The sequence below is a fragment of the Astatotilapia calliptera genome, chromosome 13 (genome assembly GCF_900246225.1).
Source record: "Astatotilapia calliptera chromosome 13, fAstCal1.2, whole genome shotgun sequence".
NCBI classification, from domain to species: Eukaryota; Metazoa; Chordata; class Actinopteri; order Cichliformes; family Cichlidae; genus Astatotilapia; species Astatotilapia calliptera.
Window position 1 is genome coordinate 30,356,064 of NC_039314.1, and position 16,692 is coordinate 30,372,755.

A 16,692-nucleotide genomic window follows, 5' to 3' on the forward strand; every position below is an offset into this window, starting at 1 on the left:
TCATTGTTTTGTGGGTGACAAAGTGTGTTTGTCGGCTGTCAACCTTTGCTAGTGTTCTGGAAGAATGAGTTTATTTGAGACCTGAATGAAGTGTTTTGGTAGTTGTAAGGCAAGGCAAGGCAAGTTTATTTGTATAGCACAATTCAACAACAAGGTGATTCAAAGTGCTTTACAGAGACATTAGAAACAAGAACAAATAAAAAGCATGATTTAAAATTGAATAAAACAAGCAAATAAATGTAGTGCATTGTTTTGTTTTTTAAAAAACATGTAGTGCATTTTGAATGTGAAATGAACTGCTTTGCCAAGCTGAAGGTCAGTTAGGAGGATTGTGTGAAGAGTTTTGCAAAAGTGACCTAAGTATTGAGAAATGTGTCCTAGCGGCTGTAAAAAACTGTAAGAGATGGAAGAAATGAGCCCCGCTTCAACTATTGAAAAACATCAAAAAGAGTCATGTGATCAGGAATCATCCCTGGAACAATCAAAGACTGTATCTGCAAAATCCCAGGGAATTCTTCTTATTACGTTTGGGTTTTTACACTTTATATTCAGGTTCTTTCCCCTCGCCATCTACCTTCTAAACAGTTGACCTGTCACACTGCTCCCACTGCCAGACTGCAGCTGCACCTTATGTACATTCTGTAGTATTCATTCCACCTCATTCATTTCTGTATTTTATGTATATAAGTTTAGATGAGTTATTTATAGTTGGTTTACACAGCTTTGTGTATGCATGTGTAATGTATATATAGACACATGTGTGTGTGTGTGTGTGTGTGTGTGTGTGTGTGTGTGTGTGTGTGTGTGTGTGTGTGTGTGTGTGTGTGTGTGTGTGTGTGTGTGTGTGTGTGATTTACATTGCCGTGCTTGAGAGCCTCCATCTACCGGAACCAAATTCCTTGTATGTGTCTGCACATATACTTGGCCAATAAACACGATTCTGATTCTGATTTGTATTCAAAAACATATTCAGTAGGCCATCCTTGCCCCATTTCACATTCACACAGCGTGGTCTGCTGGGGCGGCAGCATCTCTGCTGGGGACAGGAAGAGACTGAACAGGGTGATCCGAAGGGCCAGCTCTGTTCTAGGATGCCCTCTGGACCCAGTGGAGGTGGTGAGTGACAGGAGAACGGCGGCTAAGCTGTCATCCCTGATGGACAACGTCTCCCACCCCATGCAGCAGACTGTGACAGCACTGAGCAGCTCCTTCAGTGGCTGCAGCACCCACGGTGTGGGACGGAGAGATTTCGCAGGTCTTTCCTCCCCACTGCTGTCAGACTCCATAATAAAGACTTTAACTGATCAAGCACACACATGAAATCACCCAATTCTTTGAATCTTTGGGCTGAAGGAGGGACAATACTCGGTGTATAAATGCTCAATCAACAATCATTTATTTCCATACAATTCAACAGTCAGAGCATTACAACGTCCGGACGGGAGAGATGCTACCAGAGGGTCAGGCACATGTCTCAAAATGGTGACGGGTTGCTCAGCTCTTTATAGTCTCTAGTGGCCCCCAGCTAGTCGTAAAAGCCAAAACATCACATTCTTTCTCTGTTACAGCGCCTAAGTTATGACCTCGGCTCCCTGTCTCTCTGCTCTTCACCAAAGGAATGTGGTCTGTTTCTTCTATTATCTGGACAAGGTCCTCTGCACACAACATTCTCTTCATGATTCAGCAGTATGAAATGTCAAGAAACAGTGTAATACATTCAACAGTGTTGAGTAATCAAACCAATAGATCGAATGATTTTCACACTCTTTTAAGTCAGAAGTATAATGCAAACTAAAACTACATACTGATCACACACTCTATGTTAAAGGGTATAATATGATCTACAGCAGTTAACATAATTCAACTATTTTGATTACATATACAACGTAACATATAATAACAGAATAATCTAACACCATACATATGCAATAATACTAAGTGCAATAATCCTTTCTGTCATCGTTGTATTTTTACTCAGTTGTATATAGTATTTGTATTTGTATTCTATTTTTATCTTATTGTATATTTATTTTATTTTATTCTACTGTATATAGTATTTTATTTTATTCTATTCTGTACAGTTGTGTACTGTATTTATTCTTATTGTATTCTAATTTTTGCCTCATAACTTTTGCACTGTCCACTTCCTGCTGTGACAAAACAAATTTCCCACGTGTGGGACTAATAAAGGTTATCTTATCTTATCTTATCTTATCTTATCTTATTTACCAGCCTTATTATGGATACGGTCATCCATCGTAATCATCGGCGTAACTTTGTGCTGAACATTGGGGGGGTCAAGTTCAGAGGCGGAGGCAGACATTTGATACACCCGGGTCTTAGCCCTAAAGGGTAGTATGCATGTGGGATTTGGGAAGGGGGGGTTAGAAATGACTGAAAGATTAATAGGCTCTGTTTTGAGTTTTGTTCAAAAAAGAATGACTTCATATAGGGAAAAATATATATCACATGTGCAGGTCACCTTAAACTATTTTTTTAATTAAGCAGCGAGGCAGAACAACGTCGGGGCTGTATCAAGACACGAGGACTAAACCCAGGGCCGGCCCGTGGCATAGGCCGTATAGGCAAATGCTAAGGGCGCCGTCCATCAGGGGGCGCCACGCCAGTGCCACAAATGTTGAAAAAAAAAAAAAAGTTGGTACTATTATTTCTAAATACAAAAAAATAATCCCACGTTAATTAAAATGCAAAGTAAAGCTTATTTAATAGAAATATTATTTGTTAGAACATTACGCCCCCCCTCCCCGCACGGTGCGCCCCCTCCCTTCCCGTATCATGGTTCCTTTTGGACGTCACCACATCAAAAAATCAACACAAGATGTCAAAACGGCCAAAACTGTCAGGTGGCCAGGGAAGAAAAAAGAGAAAAGAAGAGGAGGAGAAACGAGAAAAAGACAGAGGTAGGTAACGTTAGCCTACATGAAATTATTTGAATGTGATAGTAACCTAAATTTTTAGCATTAAGCTAATGTTACATGATTCGCTAATTGCTAATCAATAAATAGCTAGTTAACTGTTTTAACGTCAGTTAATATTGTGGAGGGGGCTAAATTGTTATGGAAAATAATAATGTAACGTTAGGTAAGTACAGCACCTTTCCCACCATTCCTCATTTGTATTCATCTTTTAAGCAGGTGTTTTTTGTTTACATTGTTATTGCCTTCTGGTTAGCTAACGTTTACCCTGCAGGTAATAGTCACTTTTCCACCCCTGTATATATTATAGTTGTAAGCCTAGTTGTTAAAGTGCACATCATTAATGTTAATTAAGCAATATCACATGAGAGGGAATGCTGTTTTTTAATATGAGCACTGCTGTGATTCGGTCAAAGATAATCATAACATAACATTCTCATATGATATTATACTGTTACTTTGCATTCTGCTATTCAGCATTTCACTGTAATGATGACAATAAATTGAATCTAATCTAATTTGCATATCAGTTAACATCATACATATATCTCTTTGGTTTTTCATTTATATTATATCATTTCATTTTATTCCTGGAATCATATGTTTTTATTATTAGACTTTAATACTCAGTGGTGTCACATACTCCTCTCTTCAGATGCACTGTTGAAGTTTCTAAATCCCACCCCTGGGCCATCTACCACATGGATAGTGTCAGGAGAAGACATACCACAAGTTAAAGAGCATTTCCTGGGCTTTCTTGTTGCAGAGGAATCAACAGGAGATCATTTGTCAACTCTCATGCTAAAACGGATAGAGGAGCTTAACATTCCTTTTGAAGACTGCAGAGGACAGTCCTATGACAATGGGGCCAACATGAAGGGAAAAAATAAAGGTGTTCAGGCAAGGTTGCTTCAGCTAAACTCAAGAGCTTTTTTGGTCCCATGTGGTGCCCACACTTTAAATCTGGTAGTAGCTGATGCTGCAAAAAGCTCACCAGATGCCCTTGGCTACTTTGGGCATTTAGCAAAATTATTCAAGCTCCTCTCAGCCTCCACCCATAGGTGGGGTGTTCTCCTGAAACATGTGAAAACCACCTTGAAATCATGGGCTGAGACCAGATGGGAAAGCAGGATAAAAAGCATTGAGGCAGTCAGATATCAGGCTCGGCAAGTCAGAGAGGCTCTTCTGGAGGTGAGGGAAACAGCTACAGACCCTGTGGTCAGAGTTGAAGCCCAGTCTTTGGCTGAGGAGATTGGATCCTATCGTTTTTGCATTTGTACAGCCATCTGGTATGACATTCTCAGCAAGATCCAGTATGTGAGTAAACTCATGCAGTCGGCCTCCATGCAGCTAGATGTGGCTGTCGACTTGCTAAAGAAAACCAAAGATTCTGTTGTAAAGGCTCACCTTTCAGCACATTCACTTCACCAGATGCACCTTGTTTCTTTTCCTCACCTTTGATTGGGTGTGGTGCTTGGCCTTAATTGCACTCACCTGTCACTCGTTATATAAGGACTGCACTCACCTACCCCTCACTCTTTCTTCACTCCCACATGGGGCGGCAGCTGAGGTGAGTTTCTCTTTGAGTCTCCTGAGTTCATGTATCATTTTGAGTTACTTAAATCGTACTATGTCCTTTTTAGAGAGAGCAGTCCATGTGTGTCTTTCTTTCCTTCCTTCTTTGCCTTATTGATTTGGAGAATAAAAGGAAAACCCTGAGAATAATTAGATGACTGCTTATTCTTATTCTAACCGGATGAGCCCATGATGCTGATTGCTTAAGCCCTGAACCTTCCTTCCTTCAAAACAGATTCCCTCACCAGCTACAGAAACACTGGATTTTCTGATGCACAGACAACGGCAAAGGAGATGTGTGAAGAAATGAATGTGGAGGCTGAACTCAAACAAAAGCGATTGAGAACCACCAAAAGGCACTTCGGTTATGAGTCTCCAGATGAGCCCATACAAGATGCACTTAAAAAAATGGAAACCACATTTTTTAATGTGGTAGTGGATACAGCCATCTCTTCACTTGATGAGAGATTTCAGAACCTTGGAGAGGTGAATGACAAGTTTGGAGTACTCCTCGATTTCCACAACTTACAAAAAGAAGAGCTGCTACAGCAGTGCCAAACACTGAGTACTACTCTGACCCATGACAGCCAGCCGGACATTAATGGCACAGAACTTGCAATGGAAATGCAGAATTTCCCACCATTGCCATCAAAGAACATGACAAACATGGAACTCTTGACCTTCCTGCATGAGAAGAAGCTGGCAGAAATTTACCCCAACATGTGGGTTGCTCTGAGAATCTTTGCCACTCTTCCTGTTACAGTAGCTGCTGCTGAAAGAAGTTTCTCTAAGCTCAAACTCATTAAAACCTACCTGAGATCTACTATGATGCAAGAACGTCTCAGTGGACTTTCCATCATAAGCATAAATCATGTGGTCTCAAATCAGTTGTCATATGATGATGTTGTAGATGACTTTGCTGCAAGAAAGACTAGGAGAGTAAGGCTGTAGCAGGTGATGTGAGGTTGATGAGGGGGTGGTGTACAGTAATTTGTAAGTCATTCTAGTTAATGCAGTATTAAAAAGCACAACTAGAGAACTCTGTAGGATCCCCTTTTTTGTAATATAGTTGTTAAAGTCATACTGGTTTATTTAATATCTTGTTTTGTGCAGTGCCTTATTTATATTGTATTTTTAATTTATTTTATCCAACTTGTTGACACGTTTTATTGTGTTTATGTATATAAAATTTATTGTATTTAATATATTCATTTTTTTTTTTTGTATTCATTTATTTATTCATATCTTTTTTTTTTTATCTTGTTAATTATTCTGATTGTGAATTTGCTTTCTTTAAGTGTAAAAAAAAAAGGTCAAAGACAAAGCTATTCGGTTTCTTGTGAGTACATACACTACACTGCCGATGTAGGGGGAGCGCCACCTAAAATCTTGCCTAGGGCGCCAGATTGGTTAGGGCCGGGCCTGACTAAACCCCAATTCAACCAGACCCAGAACTGATCCGGAATTAAAACAGGACTACAACAGTTCACAATCAGGACTACTGAGGACTTAACCAAGACAGAACCAGAATCAGAACTAGATTCCTTAATCATAATTATGCAAATTCTCATCTTTTGTATAATTATGATTAAAGAACTGACCTCCCAGCCCATTGTTCCCTCAGTGGGCTGAGTCATTATGCAAATGTACTGTTTATAAGATTTGGGAAAACCTGCAGTCAGCTGAGACTGAAGAAGTCACTTGGATGAGTGACGAAACGTTTCTCCCACAAAAAGCTACGTCCAGATGAACAGAATCAACTTTTGGAGAATCATTCTCCTCTCTCTCCCTCTTTGTGCTGACAATCAAACCAAACACCAACATAATCAACCAGATATTTACAAACTCTTCAGATAAAAACACTTTTTTAATTGTAACATCAAATCAGACTAAATGTTTATTTTTTTAGATTGATGAATATAAAAAACACATTTGTTAACTTTAAGAGTAAAGAGAGAAACTATCTGTATTTCTTATTAATTAACAATAAACTTAGGTTCACATTTGATCAAAGTGATAATAAATAGAAGCTCTGTCTCTCTTTATTCTGACATTTAACTCATTCAAAAGATGTTTCAATATTTATCTAAAACAAAAGTTTACTCTAAATTGATGTTGTGCAGTAAAAAAATGTTCTTGTGTTTTCCATAAAGTGTAAATATCTGGTTTAAACTGTGAATATACTGCTGTGTATTGATGTTCCTCTTGTTTTGCATAGAAATATACTGAACAACATACAAAGCATAATATATAAAATAACATCTACCAGAGGTTTTTCTTTGAAAGAAGCTCCTTATGTCCATTCTTGTACATCAGTGCATTACTGAAACCGATTTATTTAGCCGTGGAGGGAAACAACTGAAAATATGAAATAAACACATGTAAGCTAAGACTTGTGGGGATAGGTTGATTGGATAATCCAAATTGCCACTAGGTGTGAATGTGCGAATGAATGTGAGTGTGAATGGTTGTCTGTCCCTGTGTGTTGGCCCTGTGACAGACTGGCGACCTGTCCAGGGTGTACCCCGCCTTTCGCCCTATGACAGCTGGGATAGGCTCCAGCGCCCCCCGCGACCCTGAAAAGGATAAGCGGAAGCGAATGGATGGATGGATGGATGCTAAGACTCTCTAAAGAAACAGCATTGTTGTTGTTCGGCTTTTCATTTCGCCTTTTGTTGATTCACTCGAAGAGCAAGTAACGTAATATTGGTCAAGTGATCAGTTTGATATCAATCTTTCGTGATTCACCGTCATATTTACATTATTTGTACAGTACGAATGATTTGCTTTGGTACCTGCTCAAACTTCAGTTCTCCTTTGTCTGCCTGGCTGCGCTTCTCCACCAGCACACTCGCAGTGCTTCGAATATTGTGTGTAGTTTTTGTTTTATACAGTTGTCAGCCAGGCATCTAACTATGAAAAAAATACACTCCAAAAGACCCCGGGCTTCTGAAAAAACAACCTGGGCTTAAGCGCAGTAAGCCACCCCCCGCTCCGCCACTGGTCAAGTTCCTCTCAGAGAGGCTGTCGGATCTGTGAGTGCCCAAATGATGTACAGCCATCCAGTCGTTCTCTAAAATTGAATATTAACTTTCTTAAAAGTCCTTTAAAAGTCCAAACAACCCACAGCTGCAAACATCTGACTGGCACTACCCCCTCTATCCTACAACGGATTCTCGTTGCAACGTTATGCATTGGGTTAGCTCAGTAGGTAGAATGTTGGCCCCATGATCGGAAGGTTGGGGGTTCAAATCCACTGAGGTACCCCTGAGCAGGGTACCATCCCTACTCACTGCTTCACACAGTGAATGGGTATTATATATATATTACACGGAGAGAGGGGAAATTCCTCTCTCTCTCTGGCATGCAGAAGCAACACGTAGCTTCTAAATGCCACATTGTGTGCAGGATGACCACAAGGGGGCAGTATATAGCGGTGTGCCATAGGCTTTACACAAAGCCACTTTGACTAGAAGTGAACAAAAGCTAAATTTGCGTGCAGTAGTATTGCTGTGGTTGTATGCGAAAAAATCAAGATCCTTCGATCGCTTCACTTCTTGGCTTAATCAGTTAAAACTTCTCCCTCAAGTGTAAGTGTAGGTTCCAAATAATGTTGTTTGCTTGTAGTTTACAATTTCTGTAAGTACAACACCTTTAATGTAATACTGTTTAATTCTACTTTGTATTGTACTAATCTTTAAATAAAGGTTGGGGGGGGGGGGGGGGGGGAGTACTGCATAACTCTGTGTGGAAAATAAATCTCATTATGTAAACAGACCTGTCGTAAATAATCATCCTTATAATCACGGGTGTAACTGTGCCGAATACTCATGCTGATCTCAAACGGACTGGAGGACGGAATTCCTCCTTCTATGTGACTCGGATGTCAACAGAATTCCCATTCAGTTATCTAACTTCCACGCACAGGATTTCCGTGTTTTTGACACGGGTATGGTACACAGGGTATCGGAGCAGGTGAGTGACGTCATCACCCGGAGCTGCAGACACCAGCAGACCGGAGGTTGGGCTCTGTGATTGGAGACGGCCCAGCTGTGGCGGCAGCTCTCACCTTGTCGAGCGATGACATCATCACCCCTCTACCTTAGGCTTGTTGTTTATTCACAATAAAACTGAAGGTGAAGCTGTGACAGATTCAACTCCATCAATAAACAGGAAGCAGTAAGGCAGCTGACGTCACGCTATAAATATCTCCTTGCTCGTGCAGGTGAAAGACGCCAGAGCATGAAGTTTTCCGCTTTTATTGTGAAAGTCAGCACCGGAAGCTGTAATAGGTGATCGGCTCAATTTTATTGGCTTCGTTTGTATCGTGAAAATCTGCCGATCGATCATTGATAATTAATCAGTAAGTAGAATCAATGATCAGAGGAGTGTCCGTTTCCATGACGACGCCAATCACAGAAGGTTAAAACGAGGCTTGGCGAGAAGTGACGTCACAGTCGTGAAGCTCGTGTATTTTGGGTGAGGATTCGCTCCAAGCAGGATTCGAAGTCTCTCTTTGACGTCACAGAGAACCCCAGCCTTTAGTTTGAATAGAGTCTGTGTATTACTGTGTTTACTGCTTCAGTAGAAATTCACGCTGAGCTCATGAACGTTTCCTGTCAAAGGCTGTTGTTTTGTCATTAGCCTTGTTGCCATGGTGACAGCTGCTTCCGGTCCCGGTGACGCGCTCGGAGTGAGTCCTCTGTCCTCTGCGAGCTCTCTGGGTGTCATAGTAACGGTCACCTGCAGAAGCACACCGGGACTGCCGGAGCTCGCGGACCGACGGACAGACCCGCTGCCACATGCGCTCCAGCTGATCTAATCCATCGATGCCGGATCGATCGGCTCTGATGTCCGCCGCTCTGGATCGGAACCCGCGCGTGGCCTGCGGCGAGATCGGCAAATAATGACATCAGCGCGTGACAGCCCCGAACCTCCCCGCGTGAGCTGATCGATCATCTATCAGGTTAATTGGTTACCTCATCGATACCGATCAGCTGATCGGTCACTGCCTCGTGTGGAAATTTAACTTCAGAATCCTGCTTTAGTCGAGTAAAAGTACTCAGTTATTTTCAGCTCTCGTTTAGGAGCTTTATCAGGGAGTCATCGAGGAGTCACGTGATCTAAGCTGTCACCTGACACCTGTCCGGTCTCCTCTTTGAGCTCAAAGATTCGTGAGTGCCAGTCAGGTGGACTCACCTGAGCTGGTCCTGCTCGGCCTCAGCGCAGCGCTCCATGATGAGCGATACCACCAAGTTACCGAGCAGATCCCGACACGTTTGGGACATAAAAAGTTTCCAATTTTACATTCAAAATAAATACAAGAACCAGACTTCCTGCTCTTATCGTTTAATTATGAAGAATGATAAGAAGTTAAAAACCCTGAAAAGTCGATATGACATTATAAAATACTCATCTAACAATGAAAAACAAAAGTGACTGAAAATACAGCTGAGAAACAGTTTAGAGTTAATATCTGTCTCATGAATGAAATATTTTGCGTTTTAACGATTAGCCTGTATAATCCACTTTCAGTGCTCTACAAATAGTTTTCAGATGAAGCGCAGACAGAAAACCCCAAACCCAGGCGTACGTCAGCTCCAGAGTTTCTCCCTCTGTACCTGGATAACTCCAACCTAGCAGCACCTGTCTCTCTCCTCCTTTTCAGTTCCCGCATCATAAACTCATCATCATTCTGTGTTATAATTTACTTTTCTTTGTGTCTGACAAGGTTTGTGATCCTGCCACGTGTGTCACAAACCTCATCTTGCTTGTTTGTAGCTCCACAAAAGTGACTCTGCTTACGATCATCAACTGAGCGAGCACACGTGAGCCGTGACGCAGTTCACATAACGCTATGAAAGGCAGAAGAGGAAGTAGTTCTTACCAATCATTTAGACGATCCCAATAATGTTGTTGCTTTTTACTGTGTTCCTGTTAATGATAAACTCTAATTCTTTTTTAAAATTACTAAATAATAATAATAATAATGGATTGCATTTATATAGCGCTTTTCAGGGCCCTCAAAGCGCTTTACAATTCCACTATTCATTCACTCTCACATTCACACACTGGTGGAGGCTACAGTTGTAGCCACAGCTGCCCTGGGGCAGCCTGACTAAAATATCAATATTTTAATAGGAGAATCGATTCTAGAGCATAAATGTCTGTCATCAGAAGAATCAGTACATCAGTGTCAATCTGCACACCACTACTGTCGACCATAATATCCTATTAGAGCGATTAGAACATGCTGTAGGTATTACAGGTACTGCACTGCAGTGGTTTGTATCATATCTATCTAATAGACTCCAATTTGTGCATGTAAATGGAGAGTCCTCTTCACACACTGAGGTTAATTATGGAGTTCCACAGGGTTCAGTGCTAGGACCAGTTCTGTTTACATTATACAAGCTTCCCTTAGGCAGCATCATTAGAAGACATAGCATACATTTACACTGCTATGCTGATGACACCCAGCTCTATCTGTCCATGAAGCCAGATAACACACACCAATGAGTTAAACTGCAGGAATGTCTTAAAGACATAAAGACCTGGATGGCCGCTAACTTTCTGCTTCTTAATTCAGATCAAACTGAGGTTATTGTACTCGGCCCTGAAAATCTTAGAAATATGGTATCTAAGCAGATTCTTACTCTGGATGGCATTACCTTGGCCTCCAGTAACGCTGTGAGGAACCTTGGAGTCATTTTTGACCAGGACATGTCCTTCAAAGCACATATTAAACAAATATGTAAGACTGCTTTCTTCCATTTGCGCAACATCTCTAAAGTTAGAAATATCCTGAAAAACTAGTTGTAGTCAAATAATTCAAGTCAGATCTGTGTTTCTTTGTCACCTGATCAGGTGTAATGGTGGCTCCCAGTCCCGTTCAGAAAACTTGGGTTAACTCTGATCCAAAAACTAGCCAATAGCAGACTTTGGTGCAGTACCCATGTTTCACCAGGTGAGAAAACACTTTTGTTTCAGTGTTCGTTTTCCTGTTTAGGTGTCCCAGTGCTCCCAGTGGCATCCGCAATGCTGCCTGCCTCTATCCAGATCACAGGCGAGATGCTGTCGGCGGCTGAAGTTCAAGACATCTGCGAGAGTCTGAAGGAGGATGGCGTGCGCCTGCTGTCTGTGCGTGGCTGCCAGCTCTCAGATCGCGACTTTGGGCGTGTCTGCCGCAGCGTTGCTGAGTCGCGCTCGCTTGCTCAGCTGAACCTTAACCTGGGCGTTGTCTCCAGTATTGGCCGGACGCGGCACCTGGCTGACGCCCTGAAGACTAACCGCTCCCTGCAGACCCTGTTGTGAGTAGAACTTAAAGCTGATTGGCCATGTGATAACAGCCACTAATCTAACTGTGAATGGTTTGTAAGTCTCTAACTCCACCCCTCCAGCCTTCATGGCAGCCCACTGTTGGACGCCGGCTTAGTGACCCTGAACCCCGCCCTGTCCACCCACCCTTCACTGGTGTGCCTGGATCTTGGTGACTGCATGCTGGGAGACGAGGCACTGGGTCTGATCTGCGGGATGCTGCCGCCAGACGGCGCAAAGTCAGGTAACACCTTCTGCCCTCCCACCACAGGTGAGCCAGGTCTCTCAAGTGTGACCCTGAACCTGGTCCGACTCTCACAGACAGAAGCTCATTAAAAAAACTCCCGATTTGAGGAAGCCTGAAATAGCAAGGGTGCCTGAGGGGGATAACCCTCAGGCACCCTTGCTATTTCAGGCTCACATGACCTGAATTTGCGGGCGGCGCGGTGGCACGGTGGTTAGCACTGTTGCCTCACAGCAAGAAGGTCCTGAGTTCATTCCACCTTTCTGTGTGGAGTTTACATGTTCTCTCCCGGTACTCTGGCTTCCTCCCACAGTCCAAAGTCATGCAGTTAGTGGGGTTAGGTTAACTGGAAACACTGAATTGCCCGTAGGTGTGAATGTGCAAGTGAATGTGAGTGTGAATGGTTGTCTGTCCCTGTGTGTTAGCCCTGCAACAGACTGGCGACCTGTCCAGGGTGTACCCTGCCTCTCACCCTATGACAGCTGGGATAGGCTCCAGCATCCCCCGCGACCCTGAAAAGGACAAGCAGAAGCAAATAGATGGATGGGTGACCTGAATGGCTCTGCTCAGACCACCACGCAGCAAAGCATTCTGGGAGTTTTAACTCTTCACTGTGTGTGTGTGGTAGGGCTCAGGGAGCTCACTCTCAGTGCTAACCCAGGAATCAGCTCCAAAGGCTGGGCTCGACTCTCCATTGCTGTGGCGCACAGCTCGCAGCTCCGCGTGCTCAACCTGGACTACAACCCACTCGGTAACACATGTGTCATGATAACATGATGTCATAACAGCGTGATGTCATTATTGTTTGACGCTCTCGCTCTGTTTCCAGGTGATCAGATTGCAGGGATGCTGGCAGTTGCCGTGGCATCCAGCAGGACTCTGGAGGTTCTGGACCTGGAGGGAACCGGACTGACCAACCAGTCAGCACAGGTCGACCAATCACAGTGCTCCATTCTCTTCTTTTTCTCCAGTTCTCATCAGCAGAGAGCAGCTCTTTAAATACAACTAGAATGCAGTTGTAAGAGAAGAGATGAGCGTCTGTTGGAAATCATTTAGTCTGGTTTTATTCACACCGTCAGGGTTTCTCCTCCGCTCTGAGAACAAAGCCACCATCCTGCAGTGATGTTTAGTCTGACCTGGTGGTGGCGCTGTGTCCCTGCAAAAAACTGTTCCCAGACCCTGAGTTTGGACTCAGTTTTCAGTTCACTTGTTTGTCCACCAGGGGGAAGTGATATGGCAGCATTGTGGCCTTGTTAGGGCTGTGTTTCCTGTTTCAACTACTTTCACAATAAATGCCTGAGTGTGTGGCCTGTGAAACTGCTGGATAAACAGAGACAATAACATAAATAAAAACACAGTGAATATCTAGAAGCTCTGAAGTGGTTGGAGGTGGAGGTAGATCACCTGTTCTTTCTTGAGCTTCAAAATGCTCTGAATGTTTTTGTTTGTTGTTTGTTTTTGTCAAGGTCAGGGAGTAAAATCCAGGAGAATGTAATTAATACTCAGTCCTCGCTAAACTGCATTTCTCACTGATGTATGTAAACTGGCTGTGTGGTCCAACAACAACTCAGCCACACATGTGGATAAGAGGCATGCACATGCGATTGGTGCGTCCCAGTACTGTAAACACAAAGGAGCACACCTGACTGTAAAGATGGTTTGCAGTCACGACCGAGTGGGGTCAGGTTCACTGTCCTCCCTGTCACGTTAAACATTTTGTACAGTTTTATTTTGAAGCCATGCTGCACTTCCTAAGAGATTTATAATGTGGTGGTCTCACCTGTGTGCAGGTATTCCTGGACATGGTGGAGAACTACCCGACCAGCCTGCGGGTCCTGGTTCTGGCTGAGAACGACATTAGTCCGGAGCTCCAGCAGCAGATCGGTGACCTGCTGTCTGAAGGGGAGGATGACGATGACAGAGAGGCCTTGCCTCTGGTGCCAGATCCTGCCTCCATCACTGCTTTCCAGCAAATCAGAGACAAGTATCACCCAATCAGAGACAAGTACCAGCTTCCCGCCTGGCTACCCCACAGCAGTAAGGGCTGACTATTCACCTTGTCCTCAGTTACAGAGTGTCCCTGCTCAGACTGTCTCTCCCTCAAACTGCACAAAACCAATACAGACCCAGCAAACTGGGATTGTTTGCCAGGTTATTTTACTGGCAAGAGCAATATTGCCCCCTTCCCCTACTATAGACTTCTCTTTTCCACTTTAATCTATTATATATCCTTTTCTATCCCACTTTGCCTTGTATAGATCTGATTCTGTCCCACTTTACCCACTAGAAACCCAGTTCTGTTCCACTTTCCCCAAAAAACACCTGATTCTCTGTTACTGTAATCTGTACAGAACCAGTTCTTCGAAACTTTAATCTCTATAAACACGGTTCTTTCCTACTTTACGAAATGTAAATCTGGTTCTGTCGCAGTTTATCCACTATAGTCAAAGGTTTACTTTACTCAGTACAGAGCCAATTCTCCCACTTTAGCTTATATAGACATGACTATGTGCTACTCAACACACTATAGACCTGGTTCTTTCATTATTTACCAAAAACAAACCTGGTTCTGTCCCACTTTACTCAATTTGAACCTGTTTTTTCCACTTTGTAGATCTGTTTTGTCCCACTTTACCTTGTATGGACCTGGTTCTAGTTCATTCAGTGTAGACTTGGCTCTTTTGTACTTTACTCAATAATTTACTTTACCAAGACCATTTTCTTCCTACATGACCCAATATAGAACTAGTTTTGTGTCACTTTACACTGTTTGTGTGTTTTTTTAAAAATATAAACCTGATTCTGTCCCATTGAGTATAGACTTGATTCTGTTGAAAATTCATCTCTATAGACCTGGTTTTGCCCACTTTATCCAGTTTAGATTTGGTTGTGTCCCACAATACCTTCTACAGACTTGGTTCTATCCAACATTACCCACTATCAACCAGTGTCCCAATTAGCCAGGTATAGATCTGGTTTTGTCCCACTATACTGAGTATAGACCTGGTGCCGTCCTTTGTGTGGTGTTTAGGTGTCCTTGGTGACAGTAGGAGGTGTGTATTTTGTATAACTGTGGACAAAGTGTTAATCTGGGTAACCTGCTACATATCTAGTCCCACTTGGTTTTACAATAATGGATATTTAATCAATATTAATTAATATCCCTTTTAAGATTTTCTGTTCTTTTGTGGTTCCTCTGTGATTCATAACAGCAGTGTGAGCTTGTCCTAATCTCAGGTCAGGTCAAGACCAGATAAATTATTCTTAAAAGCTGCAGTAACTACTGAGCAACAAATTTAAAAAGACACGGTGCAGACTCTTTGCTTTTTATTTCATACAGTGTCATTAAGTTTGAAAACCACTGCATACCAGCGATGAAGTTGAATTTTAGACTGAGTGTGATTTCAGCTTCTCAGCAAGTTCAGCAGCTTCATTTTATTTGAATGTGCCACAAATTTGGCAAACGGAGAGAAAATCTGCACACAAACCTAATCTAACACCTTTGTACACCAGGGGTGTCCAACTCCAGGCCTCGAGGGTCAGTGTCCTGCAGGTTTTAGACGTGTCAGCCTATTTAAATGGCTAAATGACCCCCTCAACATGTCTTGTAGTTCTCCAGAGGCCTGGTAATGAAGTCATCATTTCAGGTGTGCAGACCCAGGGTGACGTCTAAATCCTGCAGGACACTGGCCCTCGAAGCCTGGAATTGGACACCCCCGCTCTACACTGTGTCATTAGATGAACGAGGTGTTTTTGTCTTTTTCTCTCAAATGTTGAGACAAACTGATTGATCTTACTGCCGCTGTGACCGAGGCTTCAAATGATTGATCATGCATATTTAAACCTTTTCTACATCAGATTTTAGGTTGGTTTTCTTAAAGGAACAGTTCATTGTTGCCCTGTAGCTCAGTTCAGTATAAACAGAGGAATTAATGGACTTCCACCTAATTGTGCTTATTCCTGGACTTTTTCTGGAGTCTTTGAACTGACTTTTATTGATCCAGTGGAAGTAAATCAATCTAAACGTGTGATCTGGAAAGGGCACGGAGGCCGTGGTGTGAGCTGCTGGTCCTGGTTAGAGAAACCGTGCTGAACTATGGCGTGAAGTTCTCAATGTCTTATTCTTTGACCCCACAGACTCCAGCACCCAGGCGGTTTTGCTGACGTCAGGTCTAGGTGAGAGCTTATTGGCTGAGACTGAGATGTGACCCCTCCCACAAACATACCCATTTCCAGTCATGCTGCCGTCACTTTTTTCGGTTTGAATGGGTTATTTTTCTTCTGCACTGCACTTCTGTGGTTGTCAGATCACCTGATGGCTTGCACCCAATCACACGCCCCGCATGGTTCGATGTAGCACCTGAACACAGACGAGCAGAGAACTCAAACACGTCACGTGACCTCCACACAGGTGTTTGTTCTGCTTCTAATGAATGTACCTTTGGCTCTGTTGATTGGTTCTGATGTCACAATAATAAAACTGTTTACAGCTTCTTAAAAACAAAGACTCTGATTGGTTGATTGCTGCCAGCACACACTTAAACACACTGAACAAGTTTGTCTGAAACTTGCTCCCATGTTTGGCGTTTAAAGGTGGCCCTTAAACCGATCTCCGTTTAG

General features: G+C 42.8%; 2 protein-coding genes across 6 annotated transcripts; both read left to right on the forward strand.

The window, feature by feature from the left end:
• The first annotated feature begins 2,769 nt into the window (after nucleotides 1–2,769).
• LOC113035092 (zinc finger MYM-type protein 1-like) lies at nucleotides 2,770–5,640 on the forward strand. Of its 3 annotated transcripts, XM_026190383.1 has the most exons (3): nucleotides 2,770–2,921; nucleotides 3,592–4,253; nucleotides 4,747–5,640. In XM_026190383.1, exons 1-3 carry the CDS (start codon nucleotides 2,840–2,842, stop codon nucleotides 4,819–4,821), a joined length of 819 nt encoding a protein of 272 aa, XP_026046168.1. In that variant the 5' UTR covers nucleotides 2,770–2,839; the 3' UTR covers nucleotides 4,822–5,640. The 3 variants fall into 3 exon arrangements, 1 of the variants encoding a protein (XP_026046168.1); XR_003274281.1 differs by lacking the exons at nucleotides 2,770–2,921; nucleotides 3,592–4,253 and adding an exon at nucleotides 4,433–4,506; XR_003274282.1 differs by lacking the exons at nucleotides 2,770–2,921; nucleotides 3,592–4,253; nucleotides 4,747–5,640 and adding exons at nucleotides 4,433–4,506; nucleotides 4,580–4,738.
• A 2,885-nt stretch (nucleotides 5,641–8,525) lies between these two features.
• Nucleotides 8,526–16,577, forward strand: lrrc73 (leucine rich repeat containing 73). Of its 3 annotated transcripts, none has more exons than XM_026190382.1 (8): nucleotides 8,526–8,990; nucleotides 11,502–11,821; nucleotides 11,912–12,072; nucleotides 12,701–12,823; nucleotides 12,902–13,002; nucleotides 13,863–14,109; nucleotides 16,210–16,248; nucleotides 16,380–16,577. In XM_026190382.1, the coding sequence occupies exons 2-8, from the start codon at nucleotides 11,550–11,552 to the stop codon at nucleotides 16,427–16,429; spliced, it is 993 nt and encodes a 330-aa protein (XP_026046167.1). In that variant the 5' UTR covers nucleotides 8,526–8,990; nucleotides 11,502–11,549; the 3' UTR covers nucleotides 16,430–16,577. The 3 variants fall into 3 exon arrangements, with proteins under 3 accessions (XP_026046167.1, XP_026046166.1, XP_026046165.1); XM_026190381.1 differs by having other exon boundaries at nucleotides 11,521–11,821; XM_026190380.1 differs by having other exon boundaries at nucleotides 8,527–9,477; nucleotides 11,521–11,821.
• Nucleotides 16,578–16,692: the final 115 nt, after the last annotated feature.